This window comes from Triticum urartu, chromosome 7A, assembly GCF_056163025.1.
Source record: "Triticum urartu cultivar PI428250 chromosome 7A, HENAU_Tu73, whole genome shotgun sequence".
Taxonomy (NCBI): domain Eukaryota; kingdom Viridiplantae; phylum Streptophyta; class Magnoliopsida; order Poales; family Poaceae; genus Triticum; species Triticum urartu.
The window spans coordinates 709,025,539-709,051,599 of NC_141879.1; the positions used below are offsets into that span (position 1 = coordinate 709,025,539).

Sequence of the window (26,061 nt, forward strand, 5' to 3'; positions counted from 1 at the left end):
AAAAAAGTCCGCGACTTTATAAAAATGTTCGCAAACCATGAATTTGAATAGAAGTTCACGACGTTAAAAAAATGATGGCGAACCATAAATTTTAAAAGAAAAGAAGATATCTTCACGAGCGATAAATTTGGAAATATGTTCGCGAATATGGAATAAATGTTCGCAACTTTAAAAGAGTATTCACGAAAGATAAATTTTAAAATATGTTCACGGACCATTAATATTGTTAGCGAATATGGAAAAAATGTTCACGAGCATGAATTTGAGAATAAGTTCGTGTCCGATGAATATAGAAAAAGATATTCATGACTTCAGAAAAATATCTGTGAGTGATAAATTTTGAAAGAAAAGAAAATATGTTCACAAACCACCAATACTGTTTGTGAGCGATAAAAATAATAGCTTATAATATGTATCTAATTTTAAAAGAAAATACTTTAAAAAAATATGTTCACAAAGCACCCGTGGATATATCTAGAATTAAAATATGTCTAGATACATCAATCTCTCCGGCAAGTATTTCTGGATGAAGGGAGTAGCCTATAATAGCTTATTGTCAAAATAAGCTAAAAGCACAAAAAAAACTTGTTTTGTAAAAGTCAGCTCAACTTATTTTCACACTCCCTCACTTCATCACAATGAAAAAGGTAAGTGCTACAAATCAACCGGCTGATGCCAGAAAGATTTAAGCCGCCTTGCTGGCCATTTGATCAGTCCCACCACACTGTCGGATCTCTCCTCTCAGCTAGTTTGAATGGTCTTCTCACATCGCACAACAGCAGCAGTGCATCGGAGCCCAGGTAGCCGCCGGCGACGCTTCACTACGGTGGTAACATCGGTGCGGCGGTGCTCCATCGCAGCACCGGACGCCGCCGGCGATGCTCCATTGAAACACAGGGCGCTCCGGTGATGCTTGAGTGCAACTCCGGCGGCCACTGGCTAAGCTCCATTGCAGCAGTGGTGGCCCTCGGGGAAGCTCATTGTAGCACTGGAAGGCTCTCGACGGAGCTTCATAGCAACACCGGCGGCTCCCCCACCGAAGCTCCATCAGCGACGACGTTTCATTGCAACCCCAGCGGAGCTTCAATGATCCGGCGGTGCTTCATTGCATCTCCAGCGGTCCCGACGATGTCCCACTGCAGCGACGTGGCCTGGTGGAGCTCCATGGCAGCACCGGCGACTCGCGGAGGTGTTGCCTTTGCAGCACCCTGGCAGTGGCACCCCTCTCCCTCTTTTCAGCACCGGCCAGCGACACTCAGCAACACGGACCACATCAATGGCCACGGTATTGAGCATGCCGACGCCGCGCAAGTCGCAACATCAATCCACACCGGTGATGGCAGCTGTATGCTTCACTGTAGCGCCACCGCCGGCACAGCAGTGCTCCACCGCATCACCCCGACGGCCACTGCATGCTTCATTGTAGCGCCATCGCAGCACAACGACGACCGCCGCAGGCTTCACGGCAGTGCCACCGCAGCACCCCGACGACCGCCGCTAGCTTCACTGCAGCGCCACCGCTGGCGTGGTGGTGCTCCATCACGGCACCGACTGCCCGTCGTAGCTCCATGTCAACACCTGACGCCGCGTCGGCGGCTTCACTGTTGTAGATGTTTTAAGAAAAAGTGTAGAGCGGTGCGTGGGGCCGTGCGTGCGCGTGTCGAGCGGAGGGAGCGGTTTACGCCAGGAAGAAATCATCCGGCTGGAAACAAACGTTTCCCATGAAAAAAGCCTGAAAAGAGGGGTGCTTCCGCCTTCCGGCAGATTCTCACTCAAACCCGAAAGGGTATGTGGAAATGCAACTATTGTTTGGGCATATTACAACAAAAATGCCACTGGCAGGCCCGCAACCCCCACGCGCAAAAAAAATTCAGGCGAAGAGCCCAGTCCCGCTCGCAGCCCTGGATCCCCTTTCCTCCCATCGCTAGGTTTCCTCCAGGCCGCCGCCGGTCCCTTGTGCGCGGCTCCCTCCGGCGTCATGGCGGCCGGGTAGGGTCCCTCCTCCTCCGCTGCTCCTCCCGTCGGCGTCACCCGCCCCTGCCCCGCTCTCCAGCAGCAGCACTCTACTCCGGCGGACGCCGCCAAACTCTCTTCTCCAAAATTTCATCTCCCCCCTCCCGATCTAGCCAGACGGTCACGCGCACCGGCACGCCAGGGATGATGGAGCCCGCCTCCCGCAAGCGCCGCGCCTCGTCGCCTCCGCCGTCGGGCCCCGTCACGCTGCCGCCGCCCGGCTTCGTGGCGGACAGGGAGGAGGCGGCGGCCCGCGTGGAGCGGCTTCTCCAGTACCAGTTCAACAACCGCTCCCTGCTCGAGGAGGCGCTCACCCACCAGTCCTTCGCCGGCGGCGCAGCAGGCTCGTACCAGAGGCTCGAGTTCGTCGGGGACGCGGCGCTCGGCCTTGCCTTCTCCAACTTCCTCTACCTCACCAACCCCACCGTCGGCCCCGGGGCGCTCTCCACGCTCCGGGCCGCCAACATCTCCACCGAGAAGCTGGCCCGCGCCGCCGTGCGCCACGACCTCTACCCGCTGCTCCGACGCAACTGCCCTCGCCTCGATCTCTTGGTATGTGCCGCGTAAGCGTCCTGAGTTAGAAGCCATAGATCTGCGGGCTCTGTTTTTATATATAGATGTTGTATTAAATCATCCACTTTTTACTGTCCGCTCGAGCGGTTCGATGGGCTTAATTTGAGTGTAAAACATAGAGCTAAACATCTACCTATAGCAGCTCACGCCACATCTTAGCTTTGATTTAGTGATGCAAGAATAAGTTTAGTACTGTATTTATCAATGCTGAAACTGGAATTGGTAAGTACTCCCGCCGCTCCATTCGGGTTCATAAGGCATAATGCATTTCAATTGTTAAGTGATTGATGTTATCTCTTGGAGATGTGGATATTAGATGAACTGTTTTTGGCTACCATTGTGATGTTACTGGGTACACCTTTCTGCAGGTAGGACAGTTTATCCAGTCAGTGAAACAAGAGTTAGAGGATGACCTTGGCACTACGCCCTATGGTGGCACTGTATTTAAGGCTCCCAAGGTGCTTGCTGATATAGTTGAGGCCATTGCCGCTGCTGTCTATGTGGATTGCAACTTTGATCTTGAGAAGCTCTGGAAGGTGTGTAATCCATCTTTCATGTTATTTCCCATTCATTAATATGTTGATCTGAGGTTTCCAGAAAATAACTTAACTACTAATTCTAGTCATAATACGCTGATAAAAATCTATGTAGTTTTCTATGAGTAATCGTATGATTTCATTTTGGTATGACCAATCCAAGATAGCTTTACCAATAATATTTGTGAAAGTTGAAAAAAATGGATGTCTGCTCTCTAAAACGACATATTCCCTCCGTCCCAAAATTCTTGTCTTAGATTAGTCTAGATACGGATGTATCTAATACTAAAATGTGACTTGATACATCTGTATTTAGACAAATCTAAGACAATAATTTTGGGACGGAGGGAGTATTTATTTACGGAGAGAGTAGTTCACTAGAATAATGGGTGGTGAATAATGATATCACTGTTTATTATGTAGGTAACAAGGTTCCTCTTTGAGCCCATTGTCACAGCAGAAACAATAGATGAGCAACCTGTGTCTACGTTGCATGAACTGTGCCAGAAACATGGGAAAGATATAAAATTCAAGACTTGGCAGAAGGGTGGAACAGCGGTTGTAAATGTATTTGTTGGTGGGGCACTTGTTGGGATGGGCTCCTCAGAGCAGATGGTAATCGCTAAGCTCAATGCCACCCGGGATGCATTAAGCAAGCTTCTTGGTGGAGGCAATCAGCAAGTGTTGACAACCGGAGTTGGCCATGGATTGGGGGTTGAGGTTGGAGATCTTAGGGAATGCAAGCAGAAGCTTATTGAGCAGTGCAGCAGGAAGCATTGGCCAAAACCTATCTTTAAGTAAGATTCTTGACTACTCTGTCAGTTTTTAGTTTTATATATCCTGTTCATTAGTTGAACTTTTCCTGCAATGCTCCTCAGATGAGGCATCTCTTTCCCACACCTACACTACAATTGTTTGTTGATCATATATTTTGTTCTGGGCATCTTTAGAACTGTTTCACTGATGCACATATTTTTTGTTTCTATATTGTAATTTTACCCTTGTTCCCATTTATCTTAGGGTAGTATCTTTTGGTCATTTTTGTTAAACAACCTTACTAGGTAAATAGTACTTTGACCTCGGTAGGTCTGGAACAGACTTGTCCAGACCATCACTCAGATGTAGTATGGAAACCACTAGTTTGGTTTGATTGCCAAACACTACAGCATGAACACGTGGGAAAGAGATACCTGATCTGAGTGATTGTCTGGACAAGTCTGGTCCAGAACTACTATTTCTGGTACACAACCTTACTAGGTAAATAGTACTTTGACATCGGTAGGTCACTAGATCTGGAACATACTTGTCCAGACCATCTCAGATGTAGTATATGGAAACCACTAGTTTGGTTGGATTGCCAAACACTATAGCATGAACACCCCCCTCCCCTCCCACCAAAAAAAACTCGATTACATGGTTCTTAATTCAAAATTTGTTTACTTATATCTTCTCTGTTACCAGAAAAAGGGAATTTATGTTAAAAAAAAGTATAAAAGTGGAAAACAAAAGAGTAATGCCATACTTCATAAACTAAAAAACTATCTGCTAATACCGTTGGGGAAGCTTTCATGCTGATTTAATGTCAAACCAAAGTGATTTCTGTATTTTGTTTGAATCATGGTTGTACTATATACCCCCCCACCCCTCTCTTAGAAACCCATAAAATCAATTGATCATTCTTTGTACATTTTAGCATCTTAGTTAGTGCTAAGTCATTTCTAAAATGAAAAAGTGTACACTTTTCAACCTTAAACTATGGCTTGAGTATGTCTTTTCAACCTAGAACTCCAAAACTGTCTAAAACACTACCTTGAAGTATAAAAACTGTGCACTTTTTTAGTTCCCCCAACATTGTGTTTCACAAAGTTATTTTGACTAAAGCGGCAGCTACTTGACATGATTATTGTATGTATGCATTGAGCCACCTTGCAGTGATCTACTATCTTAACCAATCAGAAAATTAGAAAATTTGATGGGCATATATCTTTCCTTTATCCCATTCTCTCCCATGCCCGCTGATGTTCCTTCGGGCATCGACCCACAACCTCCAGTGCTTTCGTGTTCCTTCCTAGAAGCCCATGCCCGCATTTCCCCTTCCTCACTTCCTGTAACATTCATCTCCTATCTCGCTTGCGCGCCTAGCCTGCTTCATGCTACCTCCCTGCCCACACATAGAAACCACCCACTCACACATCTTCCTTTCCATGCACCCATCACCATCCTTCCTCACCTTCAGTCTTGACCTTCCCGTATTCGTGTAGAGATCAATATATGTAACAAATCAAGGAAATCCTAACTTCCATATTTGCTGGCAGCCTGATCCTTCATGGTTCTTGCTCAATAGTAGTATTATTGCCCCCCCCCCCTTTTTAAGAAAATGGGCAGTAAACGATGACGCGAACCCCCCCCCCCCCCCCCCCTGTGAGGACCTCGCATCGCCCTCCTCGGTGGGTTGCGGGTTAGGTTTTCCCATCTCCACCACCACTCTCTTCGTGTCCTCCTGCACCGCCATCACCGGCAATCGGCCGGCCCATGATGGCGGCGGGGCGCTCCTCCCTCCCTCTACCCTTGCTCCTCTTCGTACCTCCGCGCATGGCGTTGTCAACAACGTGGTTCCGAGAGCCATTGGGTTCCACTCGGGCATGGTGGCGTGCAACTCCCCTGGTGTTGCGCGCACGGGCTACACGTTCTTGGCCGCCGCCTCGGCCCGTCATTGCCTTGGGATGGGAGATGCCCGCCGAGGCATGGAGGTGATGTGCATCGCTAGATCTGTCCAAGAAGGCCAGTCCATGGCGTCGTTTGTTGGCCTCTGCAGTGGAGCTGTTCGCCCCCATCGTCGGCGCGTGGGGGCGATGCAGTCATGACCTCTGACCTTGGTCCGTTGGTGCTTTGGCTGGAAGGTGCTTGCCCACGCATAGAGTTGCCGCCCTTCGCTAAATTTGACCGAGAGAGTCGGTCTGCGGCCTCGTCTTGTGGCCCATATGGTGCATCTGGCGTGGCGGTTTCTTGCATGTTCACGAAGATCTGGGCTCAGTTGCAGCTGCTGTCACACCAGTGGTTCTGTACGGTGGAGTTTGGATGCCCGGGCGGTGGCCTTGGATGGTGGGTTATGCGGTGGCCTTGGATGGTGGGCTATGCGGTCGACTCTTCAACGGTGGTGTTGGGTGCTATCTTTGTCGGCGTGGCTGTGAGGGGAGTAGAAGCGGGTGGTCCTATGTAGCTGTTGCCGTGGGTGGCAAGCCCTGATCTTTAGCTGGAGCAAGTCCTTGGTTTGTTGTGGTGGGTCCTTTGTCATGATGGGTCTAGTGGCTCGAATACCCTTGACAAGGTGTGTGGGAGGGGCCGAGTGAAAGCTTAGCGCCTTTGAATGCTTACCACTTGTTGCATTATCTAACTTGACATTTTGCCTAGATCAACCCTACACATTTGCTTCGGTTTTTTTTCAGGTTAGAGAAGGAAGATGGCCCGGCACATGATAGGACATTTGTTTACTCTGTTCAGGTAGAAAGCCATGGTGGTATTTGGGTAACTTTAAGTGATAAGATGTCAAGGGTAAAGGATGCGGAGAATTCTTGCGCGCAGAAGATGTTGGAACATATATTGAAATTGTGAGATCCATATATTGTCCTTTGGAGAGAACATATTTCTATTTCTATCCCTTTGTGAACCTTAGGCTGAGGTTGTGTCTAGCAAAAATAATAGCAATACAAAACTATATTACATCCCTTGACAAAAATGATGATTCAAACTTTTATACAAATGTTCCTTTGCCGGAGTTAGGGATCCATGCACTTGAATCCTGACGCTACATCCTGGTGGCGACTACTAGGAAGGAGATCCTAGAAGCCCACATCGTGGTGGTGACTCTTAGCATGTAGGTGGGAGATGAGCTCAAGAGAATTGAAGGAAACCGTGGTGAAGCGAGAGCCAAAGAGGTGAACGAGGATGAAGGAGATGCACCAGGATTTTCTGATGCGGGTTCATCCTGTCCATGTCGATGAAACCATATAGTTTGAAAAAGCGCTACTATGAGATTTTCGTCGCAAAAAAAGCAGTGGGACAGAAGTTAGCCTTCCTATTTATCTATGCACTCCGATGGTCGAGATGCAGTTCTATACTTGCCAGTTTGTTTTTTAGCCAAACAGATGCTTCTCTAAAGCCATGCATATCGGTGTAGAATCCAGTGTTAAGACTGAAAATTTGTTTATAAGCTTGAAATAGCATGTCCATCTTGATAGTAATGACACTGGCTTCTTTTACATAAATATCACATAGAAAATTGAAGGATGAGAAATAAATTTCCACGTACATACATAAAATAAATTCAGAAAGTAACTATGAATAAATAAGTTGAAATAACAAACTATACATATACTATGATTAGGAGATGGTATAATACTTGCCCACAACCATGGGATTGATGGTTACAAAATTTAAATATATAGTTTTTGGAGAGCTTAGATCAAAAGAACCTCATCCTAACTCATGTTTTCTTATATTGGTATAGATTTGCTTATCTCGTCTGTTCAAGAAATCCTTGGGTTTGTGGTTGTTGAACTGTCCTTTTTCAACAGTTGCTTTATAAACACTCTAGGAAAATGTTAGAAGATGGGATTTTCTTCTGTTAACAAACAGCGAAATTGGCAACCCGAGTTATCACAGCCCACTCAGGTCATTTTTGATTCAGTGATTCACACAATGACAAACAAAATCTAGGCCTTGGTTCGCGGTCAATGAACACAAGCTATGTTTCTGATATACGGAAATTTAGCCACATTGTAGGACAGTAAAACTGAGCAGCTTTCCAACCATCTAATGCCCTGCGCGTTTCTGGCCATCCATTTTCTTGACTTGGGCAACCTTGAATGTTAGTCTGTTGTCTACTCCGGCTTTCACCATAGATTCTGATTCCTGGGCCAAAAAGTCCTAGAGGGCTGCTTTTCTAGAGGAAAATTTGGGGTGTGTTTGGTTTGTGCCTCAACTTGCCCAACCAAAAATTTGGCATGACCAAAGTGAGGGCATAACCAAAAAATTGGCAAGTTGCTATTGTTTGGATTTTAGCCATTGTTGCTTTCCAATTTTTTGGCAAGTTATTCATTTGGTTTCCAGATTGAATTGATTTGTGCTCTTATTTGATTCTAATTTATTATAATGTTGAGCCAATAAAAAATACATACAAAACTTCTTTTGTAAAGTATGAACACTTAATTAACTATAACATGCAAAATTATTACACGTACAACTTTTTGTAGAAAGAACAGCTTTTGAACTCGACCAAAGTCATCAAATGCACGGCTGCCCTTTTACGGAAACTGGGACAATTAGTTGCGTGATCCAGGGGATTAACCGATCCAAACAACCAACTTTGTAATTTACCCGTTGGCAACGCTTGTTTCCTCGGATGATTAATCCGCTGTACGAGATCCACATAACACGCAAGAGAATACGTGTGTGGACTATTGATTTGTCGTTCCCATTAACACGCACGAGATCCACATATCAGCGGGCGAGAGACGTGCTTGCCAAAAATTTGGCGACCGATTTCAGCGCCCTCGATGCGCCGATGTGTTGGCAAAAATTACACGGAGCTGGCCGGGGCGGGCTGGGCGAGCCAATATTTTGGCTGCGATCCAAACAGCGACCAAATCGCACGGGTCCCACAGGTTAGGGCAAGGAGAGCCTGCGCGGGAGATGTAGGCCGACACCATGGCCGTTCGGCTGAGCACAACTTGTCCGCCGGGATTTGTAGAAGCAATCATTCTTTAGTTTCTTTGCAGGCATTCATGGCAGGTGATGTGCCCATCCTTCTGCTGCCTCGGTACATGTACGTGTATTTATGCCCCTACCACTCTTCACTAATTCTTTCCACTCCGGAAACACAACATCTATCAGCATGGTGCTCGGCTAGGTTCGCCTGTATTTCTTTCCCGTTCATGTACAATTCCTTCTTACACCAAACAATTACATTATCCTGATATCCTCTCAATCCCAAATTTTGTGCAGGTGATGTTCATACTGGTTGTGGTCAATTTATTTGGGCAGATCTTGGAGGCTGGTACTATTTTCTTACTTCGGAAATTCTTCAACTGATAATTTCGGATGGCCTCTGGACAGGTAATTACTTCAAGTGTACTGCCAGACCTTATCCTTCCTTGTTTTACCATCCATGTTTTTACGGCATACGATTGCTTAGATTATATATTCTGTTGACCCCTGGATGTGAGATGAGTCTTTGTACTTGTCATTATTTAGTATAATTTCCTATTATAATATTATTTTCTGTGCCTGGTATTGTCGAAGCAGATTTTCTGGACTTCTCATTAGAAGTACATAATTAGAATTTAAAGTCTTGGATTCAGTCATAGTCAACTGTGTTTGGTCAACTTGAATGATTCTTGGCATAAGCTATGCTTCGTACAAGCTAGAGGGGGTGTTTACTGTTTACTGTATGTATTTAGTTTTATTTTATGGAATGGCCACATGAGATTGTCCCAGAAATTTATATTGGTGTGAATTGGTTATGTGGTACTATATACACAAGTTGTGCATACAAGGTGTTGTTTTTGTACTACAAAGGAGAAAGTTGATCACCTATTTTTTATGGCGGCAACCTAATATGGTGGTCAATTTTGGAAATAAGAAACACTGGTTGTTTTGAAAAGGAATCTTTTAACTTCCTAATCAGTTTTTGTGTTCTCTACTTTGCTACAGATTTGTTTTTGGTCCCTATTGCAGAATAGTGGAGGGGGAGCAGGCTTTGGAAGCTCGTGTATTTGGTTGGGGTTAAAGTTTTGAGCATCCGAGAGGTTGAGAAGCTGCTAAGTACGTGCTAATTAGCTCGTGCTGTGTGCTGATTAACCTGATGCCTTTTAGATGTTAAGCTTTTGCTGTGACCCAAGCTTATCTTTGAGCCTTCTCCTTTTGCATGACTTCAAAATCTTGCTGGAGGCCACTCCTATTAATAAATTATATTAGTGGGAATACAGGTTTATCTGGCATTCCAAAAATATGTCCTCAATACGTAAATTTAATTTTTGAGTGAATGATTGCTATATCGACACACATACGTAATTTTTACTTATGATGACTTCCCTTCTGTCCATGCTTACCCTGTATACAACCTTCTGTCCATGCTTACTCTGTATACAAATACAATTATGTTAATGGCTTAGGTATCCCCATAAATATTGTTGTCTTCTGTCCATAATATTATTTTCTCACGATTTTATTTCATTGTTGGTATGATAGAGCATAAGTGAGCTTGGGGTAAACCTGTCTGGTTTCGCACGTCAAGGACATGCTTGTATACCAGCTTCCCACCATCGTTGTTAGCGCCAACAATATGAAGTGGTAAACTTTCTATCTCATTTATCTGCTTTCCCTCATAGTTTTCGCACAATTTTTTTAATTGTGATAACTCATTATCACAATTCATCATTCTTGTTTACGTGATTGGGTAGTGGCTATTTTCTTCCTTGTGAAAGAGCTAATCAAGCTCAGGGATATAATTGCGATTCATTGTCTTTTTTGTTCCAACGACCGTTACGATAATCTGACATGACAAAATAACTGTGACATTATGCATCACTTGTAATTTTAGTCCTCATAGATTCACAGAAATCGTAAATTGCAGCAATTATTTTCGAGGACTAGTTTTTATGGTCTCTAGGCAATTGAAAAGGAATATAAGTCTACATCCATTTTACTTTTGGAAGAGGCAATTGAAAAGGCATAGTTATGCTGTTGTACATCCCAGCCTTTCCTTCCATTTGGATGGTTTTGATCTCAAACAGCTACCGTGTACTTCCAGGCTTAGCAGGCCCGGTCCAATACACGGATATTTCGTTGCTAACAAAAGAAACATTGGTTCACAAATTAGGATTACCCGGGAGCTTGCTGCTTGTCTTTAATTCCATGAAGTCCAAAATTATTTCCATGCTCGCCACCACGCTCGCCCCTGGTGTTTGCTCCTGATCATCCTCTACCGCTGCTTCCCATGCTAACTCTGGGCCGCCAAAGCTTCTTGCTGCCCGTGCTCACCGAAACTATTTCATGCTCGCCACCAAACTCGCACTGGCGTTTGCTCCTGACCATCTTCTGTTGCTTGCTTCCTGGGCTTGCTATATGGGCCGCCAAAGCTTCTCGCTGCCTGTGCTCGCTGACTGATGCTGAAGATTCTCGCTGCCCATGCTCTCCCTGTTGGAGCCGATACTACTTCATCTGGCTGCACTGGGAACCGGACACTATATGAAGCAAATTCTCCAAGCTTTGGGGAGCAAATTTTGGCTAGCAATGTCGAAACGAATGCTGATGGCAGAAACAAGGAGTTGGGAAAATTATATGTTTTTGTTTGCAGGTTTGCTATTTTAAGTCGAGTGGCAAATTATTTCAGTTCATTTGATTCACACTATCAAGTTCATCAATTGATGTACTTACATCTCCACAGATCTGCAACAACAATAATTGAAGTATGATAAAACTGTCTTGATGACTCATTTATAAAGATATCATTATTCCTCACATCTTTCCACACAAACGTCAGAGCTTGGAAAGTAATTACCAATCTTCGTATTGGAAGTAGTCTTTGCTTATTAAGCACTAACTATTTTTGACACATTTACCACAGTTTAAGTTGCTGCACATGGCGCTTATTGCAGACCCAGTTTTTAATGTGGGTATCACCAATATACACCATTCACACCCCGTTATGAAATGCAACGTCCAGGTAATTAGTGTTGTAAGGCTACCTTTAGGAGAGATATTTTTGGTTGTACTGCTAAAACTAAGGGGCGTGCCATCCAGGTAGAAAAAATATACCTGCTGCACACTTGTGGGAACTAATTCATAAAACCTTCAATCAAGATGAGTATCTAGTGAATCCCACAGCGAAGCAAAGCGTGGGCATGTGACTAGTTTGTTCCATTTTGCTCGTGAAGTAGTATTGAATTGTACAACAACCTGAGCTGAAAGTTCTTCTGTATCATCTGATTATTACCTGTCTTGCTTGCGCAGAGTCGGTTGATGGATTAAGAAGCCTCTCATCCTTGGAACTCCAAACTGAAGAAGGTGGCGCTGGAATGTAACAGTTGTGATGAGCATTTGCAAGATTAGGGTGGCCCATGCCTGAGATTAAGAAGGCATTTCGCTGAGACAGTGTGATGACCCCTAATTATTTTCTTCTTCTTCTTGGGATGATGGCTCCTAATTAGCAGCTAGCTACAGATTATGCGCAAAGGAGATAGGGAGAGAAAGGTACATGTTGATGAAGATGCCGCTGAAATTTGACAGTTGTGATGAGCATTTGCTACATATTAAGAATCTTTGTCGCTGTGACGGCATGTTTGTTGATGGACGGATGGATACCATTTCTATATATCGTGTGTGACTTTCCCATGTCATTATGAATCCATTATGGTACTTTTTATTGTACTGTTATTATAGTCTCTTGAGGTGTGGTTGATCCAAATGCATGAGTGAAAAATCTTAGCACATAATTATATATCCGTGTCTACAAGTTTCCTTATATCGGATATAGTTGGCGTGCAAGACAAGTGCACAATAATTGTAGCAGTATGTTCTACATCAAATCAAATACTCCCTTTGCAAACATTTGTAAGATGTTTTAGATCACTAAAGTACTACTGTCTTGTAAAGTTTACAGAGGTAGTATATGTTACAAGCGTATACTTTTCTGAACTAATACGTGTCGATCTTCATAGAATTCCAGGTTAAATTGGAAAACCATTTCCTCGCAAAAATAATAATTTGAAAACCATTGTTTGGGAACTTGAGATAGCGTGCCCATTCTGAGTATAAGTGTATAACACTGAACTTCATTGCATAAATATGACATAAAAAAGAAACTTGGTTAGCAAGGAAAATACAGTTTTCACCTATGACCCTATGAAATTAATTTCGTAAATATATCACGTAAAAAGTATTTTTGTACGCACGGAAAATACAGTTTTCAAACTGGCGCTGTAGTAGTTTTTTCTTTAGAAAAAATAGCACAACGGACAGCCCGTATGGGCCGAAAGATGGCCCGTTACATATTCTTACCTTTCAAGGCCCGTTGTGGCAGCACAAAAGATCTCTCACCTCCACATAACAACATTCCCATCCATCCATCACATCAGATTAAGGGTTTCCGCCGCCGGCCTCCTCTTTTCTTTTTCCAATGGAGAGCAGCAAGAAAATCGAATCGACTTTGCCGGAGTTCCCCGCCCACCTCTTGGAGCGGATATTCCATTTGGTGGGCGGCTGCGTCTACTGGGTCTTGCCGATGAATAAGACTCCATTGCTGACCTCCCACCTGGAGAATGGAGCCAACAAGATATAGCTATTGTGGATGCAGGGGAAGGCAGGCTTGGGATGTTCCGTGCAGGTTATGAAAATGCAAGTGGTGAATCTTATCTCTGTTATTCCATTTGGCAAAACAAAGGCGAGAGTTCCGGCGACTGGCAGATGGAGAAAATGTCACTAGGTTCTGGGTATCGGTATAATATCGAAGGTGGAACAGAAAACTACTTGATCCTACTAAGGATAGAAGCTCAGAACATCTCCAGCCGTTGGCCCCCCACGCCTAAAAATCGCCTCCTGAGGGTGAGCCGGCGCAAAAATTGAGTCTGGGAGCGAGTTGGTCCCTAGCCGCCGGTCCCAGGGCTGCCCCCAGGCGCGTTTGAAAATAAAATTTGTATAGCAAAATACGATAAATTTTGGCGAAGTTCGGCGAAACACAATAAACTTCGGCAAATTTGGGCATATATTAGACATGTTCGCCGGTTTTCGTTACATAGCAAAATAGATAATAACTAAACTAAAAGAGAAACTGGCTGAACGTCGAGTAGTCGCCGTCGTTGCCGCCATCGTCGCCGCTGTCGTCGGACTTCTCCTCCTTGACGTAGCCGTCTCTGGTGGACCCCTGACCGGCGTCGCCAACGTGGGCTGGTGGCGGTGGCGCGTCGTCGTCGTCGCTGTCGCAGATGACGACGACCCCGCCTTTGTCGCGGCCGCGTCGGCGCTCCGCGAAGCGGCACAGGGCGGCGCACTGGCGCTCCTTCGCCTTCTCCAGGCGCTCCTTCTCCATCGCTATGGAGTCCCTGCGCGCCCATTCCAGGGCCGCGTCGTCGTCGTCGAGTTCCGTCTTCACCGGCGCGAGCCCCGGCTCCGTCTTTGGCTTGACGAAGCACGGAGGAGGAGCCGATGAGGAGGCGCGCCGGCCGCCCTCGTTGATGACGATACCGGCGCTGCGAGTGCGCCGGCCGAGCGGCGTCTCCGCCGCGGGCTCGGCCTTGACGCCGAGCAGGGCCGGAGCACCGGAGGAGTGAGAGGAAGAGCGCGAGGAGGAAGAAGAGGAGGAGGACCCAAACCTCCTTGGCGCCCATGGCCCGACGCGTCGGTGGTGCAGCGGGGCGGCCGCCCTCGCCGGGTACGCCAACAGCGGGTTGTTGCCGCCCTCGAGGTGCGTCAGCACGCCCTCGAGTGTGCGGCCGGGGACGCCCCACCACAGGTGGCACCCCTCGCTGTTCTTCTGGCCGCCGACCACCGGCGCGTCGTTGGTGGACGCCAACCGCTGCCGCTGGCGGCGCTCGAAGTACGCCGCCCAAGCCGCGTGGTTGTCAGCGGCGTACTGCGGGAGGGAGAGCTGGGCGTCAGTGAGGGAGGCGCGGACGACCTCGACCTCCTCGGCGAAGTAATTTGGCTTGGCAACGGCGTCGGGCAACGGGGGAACGGGCACTCCCCCGTTGCTGAGCCTCCACCCCGTCGGCTCGGCGCGCATGTCCGGCGGCGCCGGGATGTTCGCCTGGAACAGGAGCCAGGACTCCTATTCGCGCAGCGAACGACGGCCGAAGCCGTTGGCCGCCGCCTCGTCTCCGGGGAAACGTTCTGCCATGGCGACGGGCTCGGGAGAGGTAGAGAGGGAGAGGGAGGGGCTGGGCGGCGGCGCTTGGGAGAGGTAGAGGGAGGGGCTGGGCGGCGGCGAGGGGCGGGGCTGGTGTGGGCACAGACGAGTAAGGCCACCGGCTATATAGCCGCGCCGCGCCCGTGTGAACGCGTGCGAGGGAGGGGAGGCGTCGGCTCGCCGTCCCGTGACGCGCCGCCCGTGAGGAATCAATGGCAAGGCTGACCGGCGGCAGCCTTGCCATTGATTCCCCGCGGGAACCGAGGCCGTTGGGGGAAGACGAGGCGCCGTGTCGCTGACGCGGCTGGTCCGCGGCTTTTTCGCGCCAAAACAGCTCGCCCCGGCGCTCCCGGACGCCCCCAGCGCGTTGGGTTCGGCCTGGATCCGCCGGCGCTGTTTTCGGCTTAGGCCGGCGAAAATCGGGCTCATGGGACGCGACTGGGCCGTTTTTTTGGCGCCGGCGCGAGAAAATCGCCTGAGGAGGCCTTCCTGGGGCGCGGCTGGAGATGCTCTCAGAAGTACTTTTCGTTAATAACCCCACCAATCGTGGAATTTTTCAAACTGGATGTCAAGACAATGCAGGTTGAGAGGATTTGTGCTGAATCTCACGGGTTCTCTGGTTCTAAAGCGTTCATATATACCAACTTTCCACCGTCATTGTTGTCTTTACCGACAGTATGAAGCGGTAAACTATCTATTGCATCCATGTTAGGTCCATCCGTTCATGGTTATCTCCCAGCTTGTCTAATGCCTAATAGTTCAATACTGCACTTGGTTGTTCTTGTTTGCATCATTTAGTAGGGGTTATTTATCTTGTGCTAGGAACATAATTGTGATGCGCTGTCTTGTTTGTTTGTTTGTTTGTTCAAATTGTTGTTTTTAGAGAATCAGATAGGAGAAAAGATCTTTCACATAGCTTATGTTCAACTATTATTTTCAAGCAATATTTCATGGTCAAGGTATAGAAAGATTGATAGATACAGTTTCACCTTTTGAGTATTTCACTCACCTCAGGAAAATTCATTCCATTCAAGCATGGCTACTCTTGTCTCTGTTTCTTGAGAAATAAATAAGCAATGAGGCAGGAAAAGTGTTCTTTTGGTCATGTTCACATATATGATTTTATCTTCATTGTTGTTTCAAAATAAATATGATTAACTTATACAGTCACAAATAAGAGCCCAACTCACTGCTCATGTATCTTGTTCCCAAAAGCTGTTTTATTTGAATCAGCCTCATAAGATCTGTTATAGGCGGGGTGCTGTTTTTCCTTTCCTTTTAAAGATAGTTGGAACATTTCACCCGCCTCTTCATGAGTCTCTCATGCCAATGCATGCCAAATATAAGCATTAATCTCTGTGTTGTGCGGTCAGTTAACATGCCAAAAAATCCCTGCAGCCGACAGTTGGGGGCCCTGCCACGAACTTACCAGTAAAACGATGATGTCTCATTATCTTCTCCCATCTCCACAACAATTGCAGCCTCCGTTTTATCTCTCCCATATCCACCCCAATAATCAGAGCCAGCGCTAAATCGGGCAACGAGGCCTGCGACGCAGGAGGCCGGCAACGCCACAGCCTGCTGTGGCCGAGACTGGGCCATGTCGGAGATGACACGGGTGGCGGTGAGGCGCGGGCAAAAAGAGACGTAAGGGTGGGTTAGGAGGCGATGCTGCCACATGTGATTGCGTGAAGCCCCTCCCCCTAGATACAAACCCGGGAGGTCTTAGAGGGACGGCCGGGGCAGCGGTAGTTGAGGCAGCGTGAGGCGGCGTGCCAGCGACGCTGCCCGCAGGGTGAGAAATGACAAAATGAATCCCCTTTTGCAAAGTTTAGCCAAAAATGACACACCTCCCAAACTTATACCTAATCTAACCCTTTTAGTTAATGCCAAGCTCAAATGCATTGAACTTGCCTATGTGGCTATATGTCAGTGCCATGTATCTCAGCATTGAAGAAAAATTAGTGTTTTCCGATCGAAATGGGTGTCACGAGAATAACGCCATGGTCTGTGGCATGGAGCTTTTAGAGCTCAACGGCATAGTCCATGGAGTTGACCCTCTCTCAAAATTGCACCATCATTTTTGCCACTCTCATGGGGTCAACGCCATGGACTGTGCCATTGACGTCTAATAGCTCAACGCCATGGTTTGTGGCGTTGACATTGGAATCTTAAAGCTAAGTATTTTCCAACACTGAGGTATGTGGTGCTCACATAGCCAAGGTCAACACGAGGAAAAGGGTTAGGTTTGGTTAAAGTTTTGGAGGTGGTTCGTGTTTTGCTGGACTTCAAGAAAAGGGACAATTTTGTTAATTCTCATGGCCGTGGGCAGCTGAAGACTGTGGTTGTTCCGAGGCTGGCCGGCTTGTCATCGACGGTGGGCACGGCGGCAGTCTTGGTGAGTGGAGTCGAGTGGTGGCGGTGGCCCCCCTTTCTTCCTCATGCATGTTCAGGCCGCAAGTTGACTGATGAACATGACTGGTGCAAATCAACCATTGGGGAGCTCTGCTGCGGCCGACCGTGAACTAGCTGTTCTCTAATCTCTCTAGGACAGTAGAAGGCACACAGTTTGTTGATTGTGGCTGCCAAGACCCCCTTAATTATTTTTCCTTGTGTGGCGTAAGTTTGAAGTTTTCTCTTTGGAGACTGAAAACTACGATTGAAGTTCGTTCAGCTCATTTGTTTATGTTTAGTTGCATCTGCCTGACTGTTATTACAGCTTGTGTTTCAAGTTACGGCGCTAAACAGATAAAAGTGAGTGTTTGTAGTTCGTTACATGTGTCAGATTCAGCTAGGAACAATATTGCCAGTGGGACACAAATGCTATTCTGCTTCTGCCTGTAATACTATATGCTGTAGCTCCCTGTAAAAAGAATGTTTGCAGTTAGTTACACATATCAAATTCAGTTCAGAGCAACATTGCTAGTGGGACAAATGAGCATTTACAGATAGTAGTTGCATACTTCAAATTCAGTTGAGAAACAATATTACCGGTGGTACACCAATGCTGTTCTGCTTCTGCCTGTTCAATACTATAAACCCCTATAATCTGTTCCAAATTCAGTTGAGAAACAATATTGTCGGTGGTACACCAATTCTGTTCTACTTCTGCATGTGTTTTTTTTTCTGTGTGTATACTATGCCCCCTATGATTTTGTCCATTTTGCTCATACGTAAACTATTGAATCTGCAAAATCTGAGCTGAAAGTCCTTCTGTATCGGCTGATTAATTCTTGTCTTGCTTGCACAGAGTCAATTGATGGAGCCATAGCCAGTCATATGAACATCATTGTCCTCACAACTCCGGGCGGTTGCTATTTCGGTTGCTCATACTTCTATTTCGGCAGCATCGTCTTGCCTGCAAGAGGACACGTTTTAATCTACAGTGCACTCACAGCCCAGTGCGTGTGGCTCATTACTAGGTTGTTCTTCCTGTGTGTATGTAACATCGATCGTGTGGCTACTGGAATTCAATCAACAGCTTTGGTCAGCGTTTGCGAGATCAGGGTGCCAGCATGGCTACTTACAGTTTAAGAAGCTTTGTTTGCAATGACAGTGAGAGGTTTCTATTTTTTTTCTTTTCTTTCCCTGGCTGTTTCTACTTTTTTGTTCTCCCCTCATGCCAGCGTGACTCACAAAAATGAGACGAGGCTTGGTGTTCGCCGGTTTACTGTCTGTTTGTAGTTTGGTTGTTGTTGTTCAGTTCAGTTTATGAAGCTTTGCTCGCAACCACAGTGAGAGGGGTTTCCGTTTTTCTTTTCTGTGGCTGTTTCTGTTTTTCTTTTGGTAGTTTGGTTGTTGTAGTTCAGTTCTGTGGTAGCCAACAGGTTGTGTTGCAGCCAAACCCAAACCCTGGCCTGGATGTTGCCCAGGATCATACATTCGTCTTGTTTGTTTCAGCAACTTCAGAAATGGATTTGAAAGCGATGCTCCTTTTATCAAAAAAGAAAGAAATGAAATGACAGTTGGTGGGTTGTGAGTTGTTACAGGGGTCGCTGGTGCCTAGTTAACCGGCCTTATCTCTGTTCTGTATTTCCTGTAGCATTGTTGTACACATGGACATGGTGCTGACGACTTGAGGTGGGGCACCAAGAAAGTGCAGGTTAACCAATGTGATCACTCCCAAGGTGCCGGAATTAAAGCAAGATTTTTCTTTAACCTCAAAATGACCTCTTTATTCATTAGATAATAATGTTACATCGTTCACCATGATAGGTACCGGAACTTCAACTCGCGCCTGACGCCCCCGCCGGTGGTCGCCATCGCCTGAACTGAATCGTAGTAGCAACTAGCAACCGCTTTTTTCTTACTTCTGTAGGTTCTGTCTCTCTGGTTTTGTAAGCAAGGTACCATACTAGTAGTAAGTAGTAGCATAGGTAGTTTGTGAGTATTTGACAAAAAACCTACCATATTAGGGGTTGCCGTCTCACAAAACTACCATATTCAAAAAAATGACTGATAACTACCCAAATTTTATAATTAAAAACTACCATTTTTGAAAAATGGTCAGTTTTAACGATTTAAACGCGTTTATGACAGATGGGGCCCACCCGTCAGGGCTGATGTGGCGACAAAGTCAACTCCGTTTGTTTTGACCGTCAAGTTGGCCGTTATGACAAGTGGGGCCCACACATCATCGTCAACCTTCCTCCTCCTCCTCCCGTCTCTCTCAGGCATTTCAACAAGCACCTTCTGTGCATCTAAGGGAAGGAGGCGACGGAGGCGAGGTCACGTTGGAGGTGGCGAGCGTGCTCACCTTCCTGCTGTTGGACGTGAGGAGCTGCAGCGAGTAGTAGTCCGACACGGCGTGGTACAGCAGGATGGCCGTTCGCCCGACCGCCCCTTGGCCGTCAGGTTCTTGACGTGCTCAACGCCATCGTGCGCGAGCTGTAGGCGTGCGACGGCGGCGTGCTGCCGCTGGACGAGGACCTCCTCCTCGCGCCCCGGTGACGAAAGCAGCATGCAGCGGCGGCGGCCAGATGTTGCGGACGGTAGCTGGCAAGCTTGCACCTGCTCCGAGCGCGCGCGGTCATGAATGTCCGCGCCGCTGGCCAGCGGCGAGGCGCTCGGCCATGAGGACGGAGGGGTTCGTGGAGGCGGAGGCGCTAGACGGAGGAAAGAACGTGTGCGCCGGTGCGCTGCAGCAGGAGGACCAAAGCAGGGGCAGCCGCGAAGAAGCCGGCATGCGGCGGGAAGCAACTTGAGGGCTCGCCGGAGTTTTTGTCGAGGCAGGGGCGCCATGGCTGCACAAGCTCGTCTCGCGTGCGAGCAAGGGAGAGGACGGGCGACTCGGGCCCTCCGGCGGTGCATGGTTTTGGCGCGCGCCTGCGCTGTAGAGGGGGCGGTGTGGCTTGGTCCTGGGGTTAGGGACGGCAGCTGGATGAGCATGCTCGCGTCCGTCGTTGGCCGGAGTTCACATGCTTTCCTCCATGCACGTAAGATGTTTGTTGAAATACCAAAGAGAGAGAGAGAGAGGAGGAGGAGGAGGAGGAAGAAGGTTGATGTGGGCCCCACTTGTCATAACGGTCAACACTAATGGTCAAAACAAACTTAGTTGACTTTGCCGCCACATCAGCCCTGACGAGTGGGTCCTGCATGTCATAAATGTATTTAAATCGTCTAAACTTGTCATTTTTTAAAAGTGGTAGTTTTTAGTCACAAAATTAGAAACTTTTGATAATTATCAGTCACTTTTTTGAAAATGGTAGTTCTGTGGGACGGCAACCCTTAATGTGATAGTTTTTTGTCAAATACTCGGTAGTTCGTATATGATTCTTTTTTCAGTTTACCAGTCAATGTCCTGGTTGTTCCCCATGTAGCCCAAGTGCATATACAAGAAGAAGAAGCAATTGAACAAACGGTTGTCTTGTAGGAGTACTGGAGTAGTAGATGAACTGTGAACGAAATTTTTCTCCCTAGTCCCCTCCTTTTTTTCTCTCTGAGAGTTTGTTTGGTAGCGTGGTTGCCGGTTGAAAGGATGGGTGGGATGGATGAGTAGAGGGGGCAGCGCAAACTGAAAATGAACTCCGGCTTTTGCAATTTTTTTTGGCTGCTAGGGAACTTTTGTACTACTCCCATAAACTCTGAAAGTCTGAGGTAAAACGCTGCCCTTACAAAGTAGAAAAAGAAAAAAAACTCTGAAGCAAGCCACTTTTGACGACAACGACGAGTGCCGTCAGAATTAGTTGACAAAGAAGGATGATATTTTCTTTAAACAGAGGCCAAAGACTTGCGTCATTCAAAGGTGTTTAGAGTACATAAGAGCGGCTCAATATCTAGCTCATCAACAACAACAAAAATCAACCGATTACTCTTGAGGCATGATAGCCCTCAAGTGCCTAGCTCTTGCGATGACCCGAAGCTTGACCTCATCCTTTATGAGCTTTAGAATGTAGAATGATAGCTTCTTTATTTTGGAAGACTCTAGCGTTTCTCCATTCCAGATGACCCAGGAGTCAAGCATGGCGAGGAGGGTGGTCATGGCCTCACGGTGAGCTGTGTTGGGCCTCAACATGTTAGTCCTTCAATTCTTGACAGAATGCTCATTTGCACGTTGATCCATCGGCAAGGTCGCTAAACTGGCCCGTTGCTCCACCATCCTCAACCTCAACACACGTAACTGAAGTGAAATTTGTAGAAAATATATGTTCACACAATTAGGCCATCCCTGCATTTGCAACTGGGGCGCCGTCCAATGCCTTTTTGCAGTGCTAGCCAGATGAGTCCAAGATGTTGTACCGACTATAACAGATGCTACTAGTGGCGACGCCGTGAGTTACAACACCACACTGAGGATGCTGAAATCAGCGACCGCGTGTGCTACAATCGGTTGCTGCTGGGCAGAGATATTGGTACCGCCGAGCAGAGGTCATCGGCCAAGACGTCGGAACAGGCAACTCATGGTGCTGGGACCAACGGCGTCGGATGTTCTGACCATGGCATTTGGGCACCACCAAATTTCCTGGAGCCGAGATCGACAGGTGCTACAACCGTGGTCAACGGTAGCTGTGATCGGCTACGATGCCGGATGTTGCGACCATGGCATTCGGGCACGGCCAAATTTCCTGGAGCCGAGATCGACATGTGCTACAACCGTGGTCTGCGGTTGTTGTGACCAGCTACGACACCGTCCTGATGGCAACAGACAACACCCTCATCGTCCCGGCAACCACTCGTGGGTACCAAGGATGCTGGGATCGGCCACATCAGATGCTACGATCGCTAGAGAGGGGATGTTGCGGTGGGCCGCACTATGATGGCGATGAAGTTGTTCTTGATTGCTGGAAGCAGCGACAACGGGCGCTGCAAGCGGTAACGAGCCAACGACGAGCATCTAGTAGTGATGCGAGCGGCGGGTGGGTACCGCGTCTCGTTGTCTCGGGGCAGCCGGCGTTCCGATGTCGAAGACCAACGCTCACTTGTGATGCGGGCCGATGATCCCCCTTTTCTTTTCTCAACATGGAGCGCACATGCAACAGAGAGGCCCAGTCATGCGTGTGAAGGGGTTGACTTGATCCAACGACTATAATTGCCCGAATCCAAGGGCTCCGGAGGTGACCGATCCAGAATCTAGACGGTCGACCGACGCCGAGTGCCGCTTATCTGAAAAAGAAAATCCGGACCCAACGGGCAAGGCGCGAACGGACGGGGCTGGCGCCACGCCTGAGCCCACCACCACCACACCCCTCTTCCGGTCTCCCCTCCCCTGTTTCTCCTCTGCCCGAGCTTGCCAAAGATCATTTCTTTCCTTCCCTTCGCCGGCCGGCGCGTCTCCAGGCTCCAGGCTGCAGTCAGCGTACCACTGCAGTTGCTCTGCAGCTCCGCGTCGGCGTCGCCCATGGAGCTCGCGGTCAGAGCCGCAGCGCCTTCGTGCTCCTCCTCCCCGTCGCTCCATCCCCCGCGCGTTCCCTGCCGCCTTGGCCGCAGCCCAGGCCTGCCGCTGCCGGCTCGCCGGGTGGCCCTCGCAGCGGCGGCCTTCGCCCTCGACCCGGTACGTACCGAGGCCACAAGCTGATTCTCATCTCAGGAGAAGCAAGATAACGCGCTGTGTGTGCTAGAAAAAGGGTGAACGATTGTCGCACACCAAGTGTCCGGTGTTATGCCCAGGCGGGGCTTTGGCAGGAACCAAGCTTTGTATTTGCTTGAAGAGTAATCACCTGAATCGAGATAGGCGTAGGTTTAGCAGATCTTTTCAGTTTGGGGAGGTGATGTGTTTCATGGCGTGCACTGCTGGTATTTGGCAACGAGAGGGAAAGACTGAACCTCCCATGGATTTCTGTTGATATACCTGCTGATATCTGGATTTCTGTTGCCTTACATGTATAGGATGCCTGGCCTCTGCAATCTAGCTTGTACTTTTTAATACTAGAGAGCTAATCTTGTTAACAGCAGTCGTGTATGGTTCAGAAATAAGCAGCCTGTTTAATAGCATAGTTTACAGTCTCGTTAAGGGCAAGCCAAGGTGAATGTTTTGCATACAAGGTGTTTGATGTTATGCCGAGGTAGGACTTTAATCATACCGTGTGAAACTGACGCTTACTATGCGAAAAGTTTCAGGAGATCAAAACTGAGCTGAATGACGCTTCAAAAACAGAGGTGTTCGCATGCCCTGTTTGCTATGAACCGCTGATAAGGACAGGGCCGCCAGGCATGAACCTGTACGTCTAAAGTCCATGAATTATCTTCATCTCTCATGGTTGCCGGATTAGGATTTATGTTGTTTCTGCTTCTACGCGTGTCCCAGGCCAGCGATTTATAGGTCTGGATTCAAGTGTTCAAAATGCAACAAGTCATTCACCAGCAAAGATGTCTTCTTGGATCTCACTGTCACCTCAGGAATGAAAGAATACAGTGAACTCAAGCCTGCTAGAACTGAGCTGTTCAGGAGCCCGCTCGTCTCCTTTCTTTACGAGAGGGGGTGGCGTCAGAACTTCAATCGGAGTGGCTTCCCTGGCCGCGATGAAGAGGTACATTTCTTGTCCGTCTCATTCTTTCAATTCCATAGCCTTAAGCTGTTACTGCTCAGTGAGAAACTATTTATAGTAAGACGTATATCTGTCAGAGCCATGTATTTGGTGCTGCAACAAAACGCTGTCTCCAGTTTTCATGACAAGAAAATATTCATATTAATATGCATATAATTCTAGTCTTCTGTTGACTTTATCAGTTCCAAATGGCTCAAGATTATTTCCAATCAGTCGCTGGTGGTATACTCGTTGATGTCAGCTGTGGCAGTGGCTTGTTTTCAAGGAAGTTTGCAAGCTCTGGGGCATATTCAGCTGTGATTGCTTTGGACTTTTCTGAGAATATGCTCCGCCAATGCTATGACTACATCAAACAAGAAGAAACCCCTATGAACACGTGAGCCTTCCTTCGTGTTTATTTCGAGCTTTTCCTGTAAGACTTGAATAGTTGTCATGCAAGATGCAACATCCAACTGTAACAAACCGTCAAGTAAAAAACTAGGCCATCACTATTTTTTGTGGGAACTAGTGCTTTATTTTAGTTTAATAGCAAAAAAGACTACACTATGTGTTCAGCATCTAATTGAACAAAATGTGATAATCTACTCTCTTGTTTCAATCTATTACTACTTCCGAACGTTCTTTTTGTTCTAAAGTACAGTACAGTAATTATGAACATTCATCAGCAGTATTCATCTGCAGAAACCTCGCACTTGTAAGGGCTGATATTTCAAGGCTCCCCTTTGCTTCATGTTCAATTGATGCCATTCATGCTGGAGCCGCTATCCACTGTTGGCCATCCCCTTCAAATGCGGTATAGTACCTGTCTCATTTGCACTTCTGATTAATATTGTACATAGTTGATAACCTAATAATTGATATAGTAAAACTGGTGTCTTCGGAATTGCGATTTTATTCATCAGAGTCCACTGAACAATTAGTTAATCCAGAAAGTTTAAACCCGGCATTACATGGGAAATAATGCTCTGTATTTCTGTTAATTATTGACTGCTGAACGTGTCTGTAAGTCAACCACGATAGTTTAGTGCTTAGTTAGTATGCTTTGGACAGCTTTGTGTAGGAACAGGGCGTCATGCGATGACCTGTGTACCTTTCTTTTCATATGAACTTATTCATCACCATGACATCCCCTTCTGCTGTTTGAAAACCAGATAGCTGAAATCAGCCGTGTGCTGAAGCCCGGCGGTGTCTTTGTGGCGACAACCTTCTTATCCACCCCCACGAACAGTGGCCCGCTCTCTATTGATGCACTAAGGCCACTGAGACAGGTAAAAGAAGTCATCGATCGTCTAGCTCTACTACTTATTTTCTGCATGGGACAGGTTAATAGCCTGTTGCACCTTGTCTGCTATGTGCTGCAGATTGTTGGGCCAGTGAACAGCAGCTACAACTTCTTCACGGAAGGAGAGCTGGAAGACCTGTGCAGATCCTGTGGCCTGATCAACTACAGCAGCAAGGTGCAGAGGTCATTCATCATGTTCTCCGGGCAAAAGCCGTAGCTGGGTATCACATCCAGACTTTCTTTGTATAGCCAGCCACAGTGTATATATAGTATAGCTGTGCTTTTTTTTTAACGCATGTATATATATAGCTGTTACGGTTAAATCAGGTGGTGGAAATGTAACTCAAACACACGTTAGGCAATTGAACCAAAATGCATGGTCTCCGACTCTGATGAACAATAGTAGCATTTGTTCAAGTTCAGGCATTGAGCAAAAGTGTTACACCTGAACAATTGTGTTGTTTATGCAAAATAAATAAAATTTAAAGTAACTGCTGAACTATAAGCCTTTTATCGATAACGACCTGAACGTCTATTAAAATCTTCAAGGGTACAGATTCAATTCCTTTCTAGAGAAGATCAAGAGGGCCGTATCCTGGCTCCAATTTTTTAGTTTTTTTACAGAATGAATGAAATCGAAGAATATCAGTGCAAGCAATCAGACCGGCTGAGTGAGTGACAGGATATTGTCATCAACCAAAATTATTCCCAGGATCAACAACAAACCGCACCATACAGCAGCAAGAAAGAAACTACCCTAGCTACTACTCA

General features: G+C 47.1%; 2 protein-coding genes across 24 annotated transcripts; both read left to right on the forward strand.

The window, feature by feature from the left end:
• The first annotated feature begins 1,859 nt into the window (after nt 1-1,859).
• LOC125520702 (ribonuclease 3-like protein 2) lies at nt 1,860-12,520 on the forward strand. 22 transcript variants are annotated; one of them, XM_048685670.2, is made up of 10 exons: nt 1,860-2,565; nt 2,955-3,122; nt 3,546-3,919; nt 6,569-6,730; nt 8,900-8,946; nt 9,126-9,236; nt 9,834-9,944; nt 10,371-10,472; nt 11,749-11,847; nt 12,135-12,520. In XM_048685670.2, the coding sequence occupies exons 1-7, from the start codon at nt 2,158-2,160 to the stop codon at nt 9,860-9,862; spliced, it is 1,299 nt and encodes a 432-aa protein (XP_048541627.1). In that variant the 5' UTR covers nt 1,860-2,157; the 3' UTR covers nt 9,863-9,944; nt 10,371-10,472; nt 11,749-11,847; nt 12,135-12,520. The 22 variants fall into 22 exon arrangements, with proteins under 22 accessions (XP_048541627.1, XP_048541626.1, XP_048541630.1 ...); XM_048685669.2 differs by lacking the exon at nt 11,749-11,847; XM_048685673.2 differs by lacking the exon at nt 11,749-11,847 and having other exon boundaries at nt 9,858-9,944.
• A 10,165-nt stretch (nt 12,521-22,685) lies between these two features.
• LOC125523389 (putative methyltransferase At2g41040, chloroplastic) lies at nt 22,686-25,789 on the forward strand. 2 transcript variants are annotated; one of them, XM_087531643.1, is made up of 7 exons: nt 22,686-23,014; nt 23,581-23,681; nt 23,768-23,990; nt 24,191-24,384; nt 24,690-24,801; nt 25,160-25,276; nt 25,370-25,789. In XM_087531643.1, the coding sequence occupies exons 1-7, from the start codon at nt 22,862-22,864 to the stop codon at nt 25,505-25,507; spliced, it is 1,038 nt and encodes a 345-aa protein (XP_087387769.1). In that variant the 5' UTR covers nt 22,686-22,861; the 3' UTR covers nt 25,508-25,789. The 2 variants fall into 2 exon arrangements, with proteins under 2 accessions (XP_087387769.1, XP_048544385.1); XM_048688428.2 differs by having other exon boundaries at nt 22,687-23,014; nt 23,575-23,681.
• Nucleotides 25,790-26,061: the final 272 nt, after the last annotated feature.